This window comes from Parasteatoda tepidariorum, chromosome 4, assembly GCF_982258835.1.
Source record: "Parasteatoda tepidariorum strain Cologne lab strain chromosome 4, Ptep-v5.0, whole genome shotgun sequence".
Classification (NCBI taxonomy): Eukaryota; Metazoa; Arthropoda; class Arachnida; order Araneae; family Theridiidae; genus Parasteatoda; species Parasteatoda tepidariorum.
The window spans coordinates 5,845,001-5,858,270 of record NC_141758.1 but is presented as its reverse complement, the minus strand read 5'-3'; the positions used below and the strand labels follow the sequence as shown (position 1 = coordinate 5,858,270).

The 13,270-nt window shown below is 29.9% G+C and overlaps 1 protein-coding gene across 1 annotated transcript in view; it reads left to right on the top strand.

Moving 5' to 3' along the window:
* The window catches only part of LOC107443413 (uncharacterized), a 159,826-nt gene that overhangs the window by 32,373 nt on the left and 114,183 nt on the right, over positions 1–13,270 (top strand). The window contains exons 9-14 of the mRNA XM_087160562.1: positions 489–560; positions 2,265–2,321; positions 2,428–2,481; positions 2,888–2,941; positions 4,506–4,559; positions 7,202–7,255. Coding sequence (XP_087016688.1) covers positions 489–560; positions 2,265–2,321; positions 2,428–2,481; positions 2,888–2,941; positions 4,506–4,559; positions 7,202–7,255 — 345 coding nt within the window. The remainder of the gene's footprint in view (positions 1–488; positions 561–2,264; positions 2,322–2,427; positions 2,482–2,887; positions 2,942–4,505; positions 4,560–7,201; positions 7,256–13,270) is intronic.

Below are 13,270 nucleotides of genomic sequence, written 5' to 3'. Positions count from 1 at the left end.
TAAAAAGAGATACCATTTTGTTTTCGGTTGTACAAGAAAGAAGATCAAGCATTTTTCTTTTTTAAATTTAATAAGCCACATTAAAGAAGGAACGTTGCAATGCTACACGCTACATTAACGACGTCTCCAGAGTAACTGAATGACGGTTCATATGGAAATCGCAGGTAAGCGTCTCATACAACAACGCCCCCTATAGTTCGTTGCGATCGCGAATAATACTTCACGTTAATTAACATTCTGAGTTATGTGGAGAAACTTAGTTTAACTTTAACTCGTCCTTTTGCTTAAAATTGATCAGCTGAAGCTGACGTCGTTGGTCACGTGTGTGGGTATTGTGATCTTTTTCTTTAAGTGCTAATTCCCAATTATGCAATTTTTTGATTGAGTAGATTGAAAATTTAAATTGATTTAACTTAGTGTAATTACATTTTCAAAGAATGATCAATGGTTTTAAAAGTGAAATAATAAAAATTTGTTACTGTTATTAGTATCAGCCACAAGGGGATATCAAAGGACCGGATAATGCGGAACCACTGAGACAAATGTTGAGCCAACATATGGTAAGACAGCAAATTTTTTAACTATATTTTCAGTTCCTCTTAATATATTTTATATCTAGTCAGGGGAAAAACGTAGAAGCTTAATAAAGCAGTTATGCATTCGAATAAAGTAAATTTCTTTATTTTTTAAAAAAAAAGTTATCAGAAGTTTTTAATATTATAGTGAAATGATTTTAGTATAGCTTAAATTGTTCTGAGTAAGATGGCGATTGAATATGTAAAATGAAATACAGTGAAACCTCCAGGATAGACCATCTCCATATAATCATCACCTCTATTTACGACCAATTTTAGGAGGCTCGGAATTTTTTTCATAGACTTTGTGTTGAAGAAAATTTTAGAAGAGACCGGACAAACCTCTGCACCAAATGCGGAAAAGATCAGATAAGGATTGACACACAAAAAAGATATCAAAACAAAACATTAAACAATGCAAATAGATTAAAATGTATTTAAAATATCTACGCGAGGTTCTTATTTAGAGAGCTCTTTTTGACGATAACAACCTCTGAATAACCTTTTGACGATAACATTCTCATGTTGCTGTTAGAGTGCACTATAGGCGATGCTATATCAATGATATACTTATAGAAATGATAGTTAAATTAGAAAATAAAGTCTTTTTTTAGAAAAAAACAACCATCTCAAACAAACAAACTTATTCTCATCTTTAAAAGTTAACTAATTTTTATAGTATAAAAATAAATGCAAACTGAAACAAAAATCATAATTGCTTATTTATTTAAAATAACTTAATCATTCATAATCGGTAAATTTGTTTTTACTCTTAATTATATCAAACTAAACTAAACTCAGCGGCGCGACAGCCCATAGAGGGCCAAGACCTACTGTGCCCATCTCAGTTTTCTTGACCTTGGGCTCTGGGGTGCAGAAGCAGATGTTCCGGTTAGGTGTTCAGCCCATCGCGGAACCCCCAGTGTTTAGTTCCCAAGCATGCTTGGTACTCATTTATCGACCCACTGAAGGGATGAAAGGCTGAGTCAACCTTGCCCGGCCCGATGATCGAACCAGGGTCCTGTGGCACGACAGCGAGAAGCGCTACCGCTCAGCCACCGGGCGTCACTTAATTATATCAGTTGGGATCATTTTTAGACTCTAAATTTCATTTTTCGATCCGTCTTTTCATGACGCCAACATAAGTGGCATTCCCGCCCCAAGAAAATGACACTGACTAAAATTAGAATTGTCTGTACTTTCGATAATGATTACTTTTGATAACCATTTTGAAGTCAGTGGTCTCTAAGAACGACCATCAACGACTGTGGAATGGAGAGTGGTCGCTCCCGAGAGGTGTTTCACTGCGTAGCATTTGGCGAAATTGCCCTTAAATCTCGCCTTAAATAAACCTGAGGGTCAGCTATGCATGCTTTAAACTTACCAACTGGACGCTAATTTCGAAAAAAAAAACATTTTTGTTAACATTTTGTTGAATTAACAAAACATGTTGGGTGTTGGAATTACAAATCAAAACTAGTAATAAATACTACTTGTCGAGATCTCAATATTGGAAATAAAAAAGTTTTTATGTCTAAAAATTTACATTAAATATCCAATTAGAAAAACGTGTTTTCCTAAAAATTTAAAAATATTTCAGCTTAAAAATATTTTTTAAAATTTTAAATTATTAGTCACAAATTGTCTAATTTTAGAAGGAAAAAAAAATCATGATTTATCTTGTTTTAGTTAGCTATGCGGGGTGCGACTGGACCTGTGGGTCTCACAGGACTTCCTGGACCTGTTGTAAGTTTTTTCTTTAAAAAGTAAATTTTTGTTGATAAAAATTAATATTTTAGTGTGACCATTTTCTCATCATTGAAGCCTAATTTTTGCTTGTAATGCTTTGTAGGGGCCTCCTGGTTTTCAAGGACCCAAAGGGGAACCAGGGGAACCTGGAGAAGAGGTGAGGAATCAGTTATTTATTAAATTATTTTTTATTTAGTAGTTATCTAATTAAAATTTTCACTAATGAACTTTTAAATGTCTATTTTCATTTTAAAATCACCAGAAAACTTCTGACATGATTATTTTTCTTCGTTATCATCTGATAAGGGATTTAAATCTTGTTTTTTTCAGCAGTTTGTAAATTTTCAAGGATTGGTTTGTGAATGACTCAGCATTGTTCACAGGCTCCCTATATTTCCAAATAAGCTCGTGTCCACCTTTTTCACTTTACACATTGCCATATTAAAGTTTTCCATGAAAATAACCGATTTTCATGAAAACATTTATTACTTTTCATATAATACATAATTATGTTATTTTTTCCCTCGTTGTTTTTTCTAATTGTTGGTGTGATACTATTTCAGGGTCCCCGCGGCCTCCGTGGAATGATGGGACATCCAGGTAGAGCAGGTCGAAGGGTAAGTTGAGTAAGTAAATTCTGTCTAAAATAAAGAAAGTAAATTATATCATTTTTCTTAAGATTAAAATATTTATCTTACAAACTACACTATTCTTTAATCATTTTAATAGTTCATATTTTGTGCATGAAACCATAAAAGTTTTTTAAAAAAAACGATGCAAAATGTTGACATTCACATAATTGCTTTCGTGAATGTCCTAGTACTTGTTAAACAGCATTATTCATTTACAGTAGCAAATATCGCTATCTAGCATACTTGTTATCATATTTATGCACATATATTCATCATGCGTGCTATCAAATTTATTTCCTTCTAACGGCGCGAATACATACTGAGTAGAAATATTTGCCGGTGTGAGTGAGAAAAAAATATTTATTAGCAACTATTACAGACATTAAAGCAAATTAACAACACGAATGTCAACATTCACTAAAGCAACTGCGCGATCTTAACTAAAGTAACAAACTGAATATCGACATTCACTGAAATAACTATGTAAAGGTCGACCTTCACTAAAGCAACAATGTGAATGTCGACATTCATTAAAGCAGTAATCTCATATCGACCTTTATCCAAGCAACTCTGAATGTCAACCTTCACTAAAGTAATTATCTAAATATCGGCTTCATTAAAGCAGCTATGTGAATGTCAGTATTCATTAAAGCAACTATGTGAATGTAAACATTCAGTCGTTTCAGCCCACATAGATTCGGTAGGCTAAAATAATATCTCTTCATTTAGTTTGGCGATCTAACTGTCATAAGTTGAGGATTAAAACACAAATTTTTTAAAACTCGTCAATCAGCTGCATCTAAAAGAAAAAATTATAATTAACTTAAAGAAATTGATATTTTTTAACCGTACAGTACAGTTAATTTCTTCCTTCTTCTTAACTAGATCACTACCACGCTCTCTCTAAATAATCAGTCATTACTCCTCGCTTGCGCAATTAGTATAATTATGTGAAAGGAAAGAGATAACCCAACGAAAAGTGGTGCAAAATCTCCCTAATATAGAGATTTTGCATTCCTCTCGGTCTGGTTAAATTTTTCCTCCAGTTTAATAGGATCCACTCTGCGCAAGCAGAAGTACTAACTATCTCGTTTGAGACTGCTCAATGGTGATCTAAGCGGAAGGCAAGAGTAAAATGGATAGTGAAAAGGGCAAAAAAACTGTATTTACCTTTAACTCTCTGACAGCGCATTCCGACTATGGTTTAATCAGACTAAATGATTTTTTTTAGAAATTTAAATCCTTTAGAAATACTCTATCGAAAATGACAACTAAATATTTCATTAATTATTATTGATTTCAAGTCTTTAACGGGTCACTTATTGTAATGATTTCAAACGTTTTGTGTTTCAACTCTTCTAACATACTCTGCAAATCAATAGACTAATAGCAACCATTTTGATTTAGATTACCTACAAAAGATACAAAAATAAAAAGACTGTTAAAACGTTTAGCATTTTTAAAACTCTGGGACTTAAAGCTGCACTATTTAATATTAACATTAGATGTATAACTGTTAGTTAACGCGTACTTGTTTTTTTTCTTTTAGGGTTCAGGTGGCAGAGATGGAGAAAGAGGATCACACGGACCTATCGGAGCTAAGGTACTCTTTGTTAAAAAACTATTTTAACGATTTTACTTCTTTGCATATCATAAAAAAAAACTGGATCAAGTTACTGTGTAAAGTACCGGCATTATTGGTGCATCATCCCTTAAAAATCCATTTTTACCGTAAAATACTTTATCATAAAATATTGTACTTTAATTTTCACATTAATATTCATCTAATTAGAATGATTCAGTGATTTTACGGTAATTATTACTGTAAAAATTGCGGTATATCAGATACTTTGTTCCGTTAAAAATGGATTTTACTGTAAAAAGTACCAGCATTTTAAGTACCGGTTCTTTTTACCGTTATATGATCTGGAATTTTTAATTGCTCAGCAAGTAAAGAAATTTCAGTCAAAGAATTTCATCTTTGTGTAATTAACTCTAAAGTAAGGAAGAAGATTCCAATGGTTTCAAAAGTATTAAGTTTACACGGTATATAATTAAACATTTCTGAAATATTGGCTCTACTATAAAATGATTAAATGAACCGTATATTCAATATGAAAGTAATAAGAAGTAAAACAAATTAATGAAAAGAGCTAGAGAAAACCTGAATAAGTAGGAAATATATTCAGAACTACGTAATAAATATGCAACTAATTGAATTAATATTAACTGATATATTAATTAAGTAAATAGGTAGGTACTTTATTTACGCCGCACTAGAGCTGCATTAAGGGCTATTGGCAACGGTCTGATGGGATACTTTCCCGAAGATGAACCGAAAACATGCCCATGGAAGTTCAATATTTGATCAAAAAATAACAGAACACAAACAAAATATGTACTACAAGTAATCTCATAATGATTAGAACATTAAACATGAAAAATTTAAGAGAAGTGTGGAACAAATTTAAGATAAAGCATTATTTGGTCAAAATTATTATTTAATCATCCCCTTGTTTTTAAGTTATTTGGTAGCCCGACGACCTGCGCACGAAGTCGAGCACTTTACGGTAGAACAGTTTAACGAGGATCGATACCGCGCATAGAAGTAAACTACACAGGCTGATCAAAGTGGTCACCCACCCGATTACTGACCGCAGATAGTGATGCTTGATTTCGGTGTTCGGAACCGTGTCTTTACGATCAGTCCACTGCGGGACATATATTAATTAATTAATAATATTTAATTTTAATCAATTAATATTTAGTACTATTTAATGAATAATGTTTTATATTAATTAATTAATAATATTTAATTTTAATCAATTAATATTTAGTACTATTTAATGAATAATGTTTTATATTAATTAATTAATAATATTTAATTTTAATCAATTAATATTTAGTACTATTTAATGAATAATGTTTTATATTAATTAATTAATAATATTAATATTAATTAAATATGTAAATAAATGTATTTAAATATTGCCTTCTTGCGCTATTCTCATTCTTTTACCATTCCAATTTTTTTTAATTTCTCAAAAACCGTCATATGTCTTATCACATTATGATTCTTCATCAAATATACAATATTTATTTGTCCCGCAGTGGACTGATAGTTAAGACACGGTTCCCAGCAGATCACTAAAGACTAGCATCACTGACTGCGGTCAGTGTGCGGGAGGGTGACCACTTGCATCAGTCTGCGTAAGGACCGAGGGTGTGCGTTATGGGTCATCGTTAAACTGTTCTACCGTAAAGTGCTCGACTTCGCGTGAAGGTCGTCGGGCTACCGAAGCGGGACTACCATCCCCTTTGCAGAGGATCAAAATTGTGATGGCATGTCTTCGAATCGTCCTCAGGGATGTTTCCCAGACAGTCGCCAATAGCCCATTGTGCAGCTCTAGGGCGACGTAAATGAACTGCAACAACAACAACAATATTTATTTTTCTATTCTGTAATCAAATTAGTGTAGAAGTATGCTTGTAAATTTTGATTGTAGAAGTTACAGTCATTAAAGCATGATTATAATTAAAAATTTGTAATAAGACTAAAAACTGGCAAATACGTTTTGAGTACGCTAAAAATTTCAAACAGAACTTAGCTAACTGCCAATGAAACATTTGTTTCTTTTGACTGAAAAACGAGATAAAACAGACTGTATTTGCTATGACTGATTTCTTTCCGGATTAGAGTTTATTTCAATGTTGTGTATGAACGCGAAATAAATCGGGATATCTGTTAAACGGTTGACAGTTTATTTATTAATTTACAAATGAACCAACATCTATCATTCTTTCATAATATTTTTCAGATTAATAAAAAATGTGTTACTAATTGCGCTTAATTTGTTACGAATCAAGCAGTTTTAATTGCGCAAAACAGACAAAACGTGTTTCATTTTATGAATAGGATACATTACTTCAGTAAAAATTAACCAAAGAAATTTTTTAAGGTTTTTCTTTCTAAGTGTTTTTTAAAGTATCTATATTACTTTATTTAAAAAAAAACGAAAAAGAGGGAAAAAATGAGAATTTACTAAAAAAGGCAACAAATAAATACAACGAGAAAAAGAAATCTAAAGGAAGTCTTCATCAAAGAAGTGAGTAAAAGAATAAGCTAATTTTAACACCAAATATCTCTTATGTTCTAACAATTTAAACAGTATAAATGTACTGCATGCTTGAATGACGTGTATTTTTTAAATTTATTCCTGATTTTGAATACATATTGCATTTTAGGGAGAAATAGGATTGCCAGGAATGCCGGGACTGCCAGGAGAGAAAGGTGATAGGGTACGTAGTTTACTCATAGTTTTAATGGGATACCTGCAAGTGACGTAGTGTGGGTATCTCGATCCTGATTGGTTGTTGAAACGCAGCATTTGTTTAAGTTAGCAGCAACTGTTGCTATTCTTCTATTTCGATTCTATTCTATTTCGAGTAAGACAAGCTTGTCAAGTATCAATTCTAATGAATTAAAATACGTACAGTAAGACAAAAAAAATGTATTAAGTTAAGCTTATTCCAATCATTGCAAAATTCAGTAAATAATCCTTCTTTTTTACAGACTTCTACTGTGTTGTTTCAGCTTCAAATCTGGTAAAAATATGTTCGGGGATGTAATAATAAAATAAATAAATAAATAAAATTACATGCAAAATAAGTGCATGCGTTCATGCAGCCTAAGTGAAAAATTTATATCTTCTATATTCCATGTAGTTTTTCGAAATGGATCTTCTGGGGAATGTAATAATAAAATTAATTAAAAAAAATAAAAATAAATAAATCAAAGTAAATAAATAAATTCAGATTTGGCAAAGCGTTCATGCAGCTTAAGTGCAATTACGTGATTTTTCGAAATGGGTCGTCTGGGGTATGTAACAATAAAATAAATAAATAAATAAAAATAAAAATAATAAATTCAGATTTGGTAAAGTGTTTCTGCAGCATAAGTGCAAATTTTATATCTTCTATATTTTATGTAATTTTTCGAAATGGGTATTCTGGGGAATGTAACAATAAAATAAAAAAAAATAAAAAAATTCAGCTTTGGTAACGTGTTCTTGCAGCATAAGTGCAAAATTTATATCCTCTATTTTTCATGTAATTTTTCTAAATGGATCTTCTGGGGGATGTAACAATACAATAAAAAAAAATAAAAAAATTCAGCTTTGGTAACGTGTTCTTGCAGCATAAGTGCAAAATTTATATCCTCTATTTTTCATGTAATTTTTCTAAATGGATCTTCTGGGGGATGTAACAATACAATAAAAATAAATAAATAAATTCAGATTTGGTAAAGTGTTCCTGCAGCATAAGTGTAAAATTTATATCCTCTATTTTTCATGTAATTTTTCTAAATGGGTCTTCTGGGGGATGTAACAATACAATAAAAATAAATAAATAAATTCAGATTTGGTAAAGTGTTCCTGCAGCATAAGTGTAAAATTTATATCCTCTATTTTTCATGTAATTTTTCTAAATGGGTCTTCTGGGGGATGTAACAATACAATAAAAATAAATAAATAAATTCAGATTTGGTAAAGTGTTCCTGCAGCATAAGTGTAAAATTTATATCCTCTATTTTTCATGTAATTTTTCTAAATGGGTCTTCTGGGGGATGTAACAATACAATAAAAATAAATAAATAAATTCAGATTTGGTAAAGTGTTCCTGCAGCATAAGTGTAAAATTTATATCCTCTATTTTTCATGTAAGTTTTCTAAATGGGTCTTCTGGGGGATGTAACAATACAATAAAAATAAATAAATAAATTCAGATTTGGTAAAGCGTTCCTGCAGCATAAGTGTAAAATTTATATCCTCTATTTTTCATGTAATTTTTCTAAATGGGTCTTCTGGGGGATGTAACAATACAATAAAAATAAATAAATAAATTCAGATTTGGTAAAGTGTTCCTGCAGCATAAGTGTAAAATTTATATCCTCTATTTTTCATGTAATTTTTCTAAATGGGTCTTCTGGGGGATGTAACAATACAATAAAAATAAATAAATAAATTCAGATTTGGTAAAGTGTTCCTGCAGCATAAGTGTAAAATCTATATCCTCTATTTTTCATGTAATTTTTCTAAATGGGTCTTCTGGGGGATGTAACAATACAATAAAAATAAATAAATAAATTCAGATTTGGTAAAGTGTTCCTGCAGCATAAGTGTAAAATTTATATCCTCTATTTTTCATGTAATTTTTCTAAATGGGTCTTCTGGGGGATGTAACAATACAATAAAAATAAATAAATAAATTCAGATTTGGTAAAGTGTTCCTGCAGCATAAGTGTAAAATTTATATCCTCTATTTTTCATGTAATTTTTCTAAATGGGTCTTCTGGGGGATGTAACAATACAATAAAAATAAATAAATAAATTCAGATTTGGTAAAGTGTTCCTGCAGCATAAGTGTAAAATTTATATCCTCTATTTTTCATGTAATTTTTCTAAATGGGTCTTCTGGGGGATGTAACAATACAATAAAAATAAATAAATAAATTCAGATTTGGTAAAGTGTTCCTGCAGCATAAGTGTAAAATTTATATCCTCTATTTTTCATGTAATTTTTCTAAATGGGTCTTCTGGGGGATGTAACAATACAATAAAAATAAATAAATAAATTCAGATTTGGTAAAGCGTTCCTGCAGCATAAGTGTAAAATTTATATCCTCTATTTTTCATGTAATTTTTCTAAATGGGTCTTCTGGGGGATGTAACAATACAATAAAAATAAATAAATAAATTCAGATTTGGTAAAGTGTTCCTGCAGCATAAGTGTAAAATTTATATCCTCTATTTTTCATGTAATTTTTCTAAATGGGTCTTCTGGGGGATGTAACAATACAATAAAAATAAATAAATAAATTCAGATTTGGTAAAGTGTTCCTGCAGCATAAGTGTAAAATTTATATCCTCTATTTTTCATGTAATTTTTCTAAATGGGTCTTCTGGGGGATGTAACAATACAATAAAAATAAATAAATAAATTCAGATTTGGTAAAGTGTTCCTGCAGCATAAGTGTAAAATTTATATCCTCTATTTTTCATGTAATTTTTCTAAATGGGTCTTCTGGGGGATGTAACAATACAATAAAAATAAATAAATAAATTCAGATTTGGTAAAGTGTTCCTGCAGCATAAGTGTAAAATTTATATCCTCTATTTTTCATGTAATTTTTCTAAATGGGTCTTCTGGGGGATGTAACAATACAATAAAAATAAATAAATAAATTCAGATTTGGTAAAGTGTTCCTGCAGCATAAGTGTAAAATTTATATCCTCTATTTTTCATGTAATTTTTCTAAATGGGTCTTCTGGGGGATGTAACAATACAATAAAAATAAATAAATAAATTCAGATTTGGTAAAGTGTTCCTGCAGCATAAGTGTAAAATTTATATCCTCTATTTTTCATGTAATTTTTCTAAATGGGTCTTCTGGGGGATGTAACAATACAATAAAAATAAATAAATAAATTCAGATTTGGTAAAGTGTTCCTGCAGCATAAGTGTAAAATTTATATCCTCTATTTTTCATGTAATTTTTCTAAATGGGTCTTCTGGGGGATGTAACAATACAATAAAAATAAATAAATAAATTCAGATTTGGTAAAGTGTTCCTGCAGCATAAGTGTAAAATTTATATCCTCTATTTTTCATGTAATTTTTCTAAATGGGTCTTCTGGGGGATGTAACAATACAATAAAAATAAATAAATAAATTCAGATTTGGTAAAGTGTTCCTGCAGCATAAGTGTAAAATTTATATCCTCTATTTTTCATGTAATTTTTCTAAATGGGTCTTCTGGGGGATGTAACAATACAATAAAAATAAATAAATAAATTCAGATTTGGTAAAGTGTTCCTGCAGCATAAGTGTAAAATTTATATCCTCTATTTTTCATGTAATTTTTCTAAATGGGTCTTCTGGGGGATGTAACAATACAATAAAAATAAATAAATAAATTCAGATTTGGTAAAGTGTTCCTGCAGCATAAGTGTAAAATTTATATCCTCTATTTTTCATGTAATTTTTCTAAATGGGTCTTCTGGGGGATGTAACAATACAATAAAAATAAATAAATAAATTCAGATTTGGTAAAGTGTTCCTGCAGCATAAGTGTAAAATTTATATCCTCTATTTTTCATGTAATTTTTCTAAATGGGTCTTCTGGGGGATGTAACAATACAATAAAAATAAATAAATAAATTCAGATTTGGTAAAGTGTTCCTGCAGCATAAGTGTAAAATTTATATCCTCTATTTTTCATGTAATTTTTCTAAATGGGTCTTCTGGGGGATGTAACAATACAATAAAAATAAATAAATAAATTCAGATTTGGTAAAGTGTTCCTGCAGCATAAGTGTAAAATTTATATCCTCTATTTTTCATGTAATTTTTCTAAATGGGTCTTCTGGGGGATGTAACAATACAATAAAAATAAATAAATAAATTCAGATTTGGTAAAGTGTTCCTGCAGCATAAGTGTAAAATTTATATCCTCTATTTTTCATGTAATTTTTCTAAATGGGTCTTCTGGGGGATGTAACAATACAATAAAAATAAATAAATAAATTCAGATTTGGTAAAGTGTTCCTGCAGCATAAGTGTAAAATTTATATCCTCTATTTTTCATGTAATTTTTCTAAATGGGTCTTCTGGGGGATGTAACAATACAATAAAAATAAATAAATAAATTCAGATTTGGTAAAGTGTTCCTGCAGCATAAGTGTAAAATTTATATCCTCTATTTTTCATGTAATTTTTCTAAATGGGTCTTCTGGGGGATGTAACAATACAATAAAAATAAATAAATAAATTCAGATTTGGTAAAGTGTTCCTGCAGCATAAGTGTAAAATTTATATCCTCTATTTTTCATGTAATTTTTCTAAATGGGTCTTCTGGGGGATGTAACAATACAATAAAAATAAATAAATAAATTCAGATTTGGTAAAGTGTTCCTGCAGCATAAGTGTAAAATTTATATCCTCTATTTTTCATGTAATTTTTCTAAATGGGTCTTCTGGGGGATGTAACAATACAATAAAAATAAATAAATAAATTCAGATTTGGTAAAGTGTTCCTGCAGCATAAGTGTAAAATTTATATCCTCTATTTTTCATGTAATTTTTCTAAATGGGTCTTCTGGGGGATGTAACAATACAATAAAAATAAATAAATAAATTCAGATTTGGTAAAGTGTTCCTGCAGCATAAGTGTAAAATTTATATCCTCTATTTTTCATGTAATTTTTCTAAATGGGTCTTCTGGGGGATGTAACAATACAATAAAAATAAATAAATAAATTCAGATTTGGTAAAGTGTTCCTGCAGCATAAGTGTAAAATTTATATCCTCTATTTTTCATGTAATTTTTCTAAATGGGTCTTCTGGGGGATGTAACAATACAATAAAAATAAATAAATAAATTCAGATTTGGTAAAGTGTTCCTGCAGCATAAGTGTAAAATTTATATCCTCTATTTTTCATGTAAGTTTTCTAAATGGGTCTTCTGGGGGATGTAACAATACAATAAAAATAAATAAATAAATTCAGATTTGGTAAAGTGTTCCTGCAGCATAAGTGTAAAATTTATATCCTCTATTTTTCATGTAATTTTTCTAAATGGGTCTTCTGGGGGATGTAACAATACAATAAAAATAAATAAATAAATTCAGATTTGGTAAAGTGTTCCTGCAGCATAAGTGTAAAATTTATATCCTCTATTTTTCATGTAATTTTTCTAAATGGGTCTTCTGGGGGATGTAACAATACAATAAAATTAAATAAATAAATTCAGATTTGGTAAAGTGTTCCTGCAGCATAAGTGTAAAATTTATATCCTCTATTTTTCATGTAAGTTTTCTAAATGGGTCTTCTGGGGGATGTAACAATACAATAAAAATAAATAAATAAATTCAGATTTGGTAAAGTGTTCCTGCAGCATAAGTGTAAAATTTATATCCTCTATTTTTCATGTAATTTTTCTAAATGGGTCTTCTGGGGGATGTAACAATACAATAAAAATAAATAAATAAATTCAGATTTGGTAAAGTGTTCCTGCAGCATAAGTGTAAAATTTATATCCTCTATTTTTCATGTAATTTTTCTAAATGGGTCTTCTGGGGGATGTAACAATACAATAAAATTAAATAAATAAATTCAGATTTGGTAAAGTGTTCCTGCAGCATAAGTGTAAAATTTATATCCTCTATTTTTCATGTAATTTTTCTAAATGGGTCTTCTGGGGGATGTAACAATACAATAAAAATAAATAAATAAATTCAGATTTGGTAAAGTGTT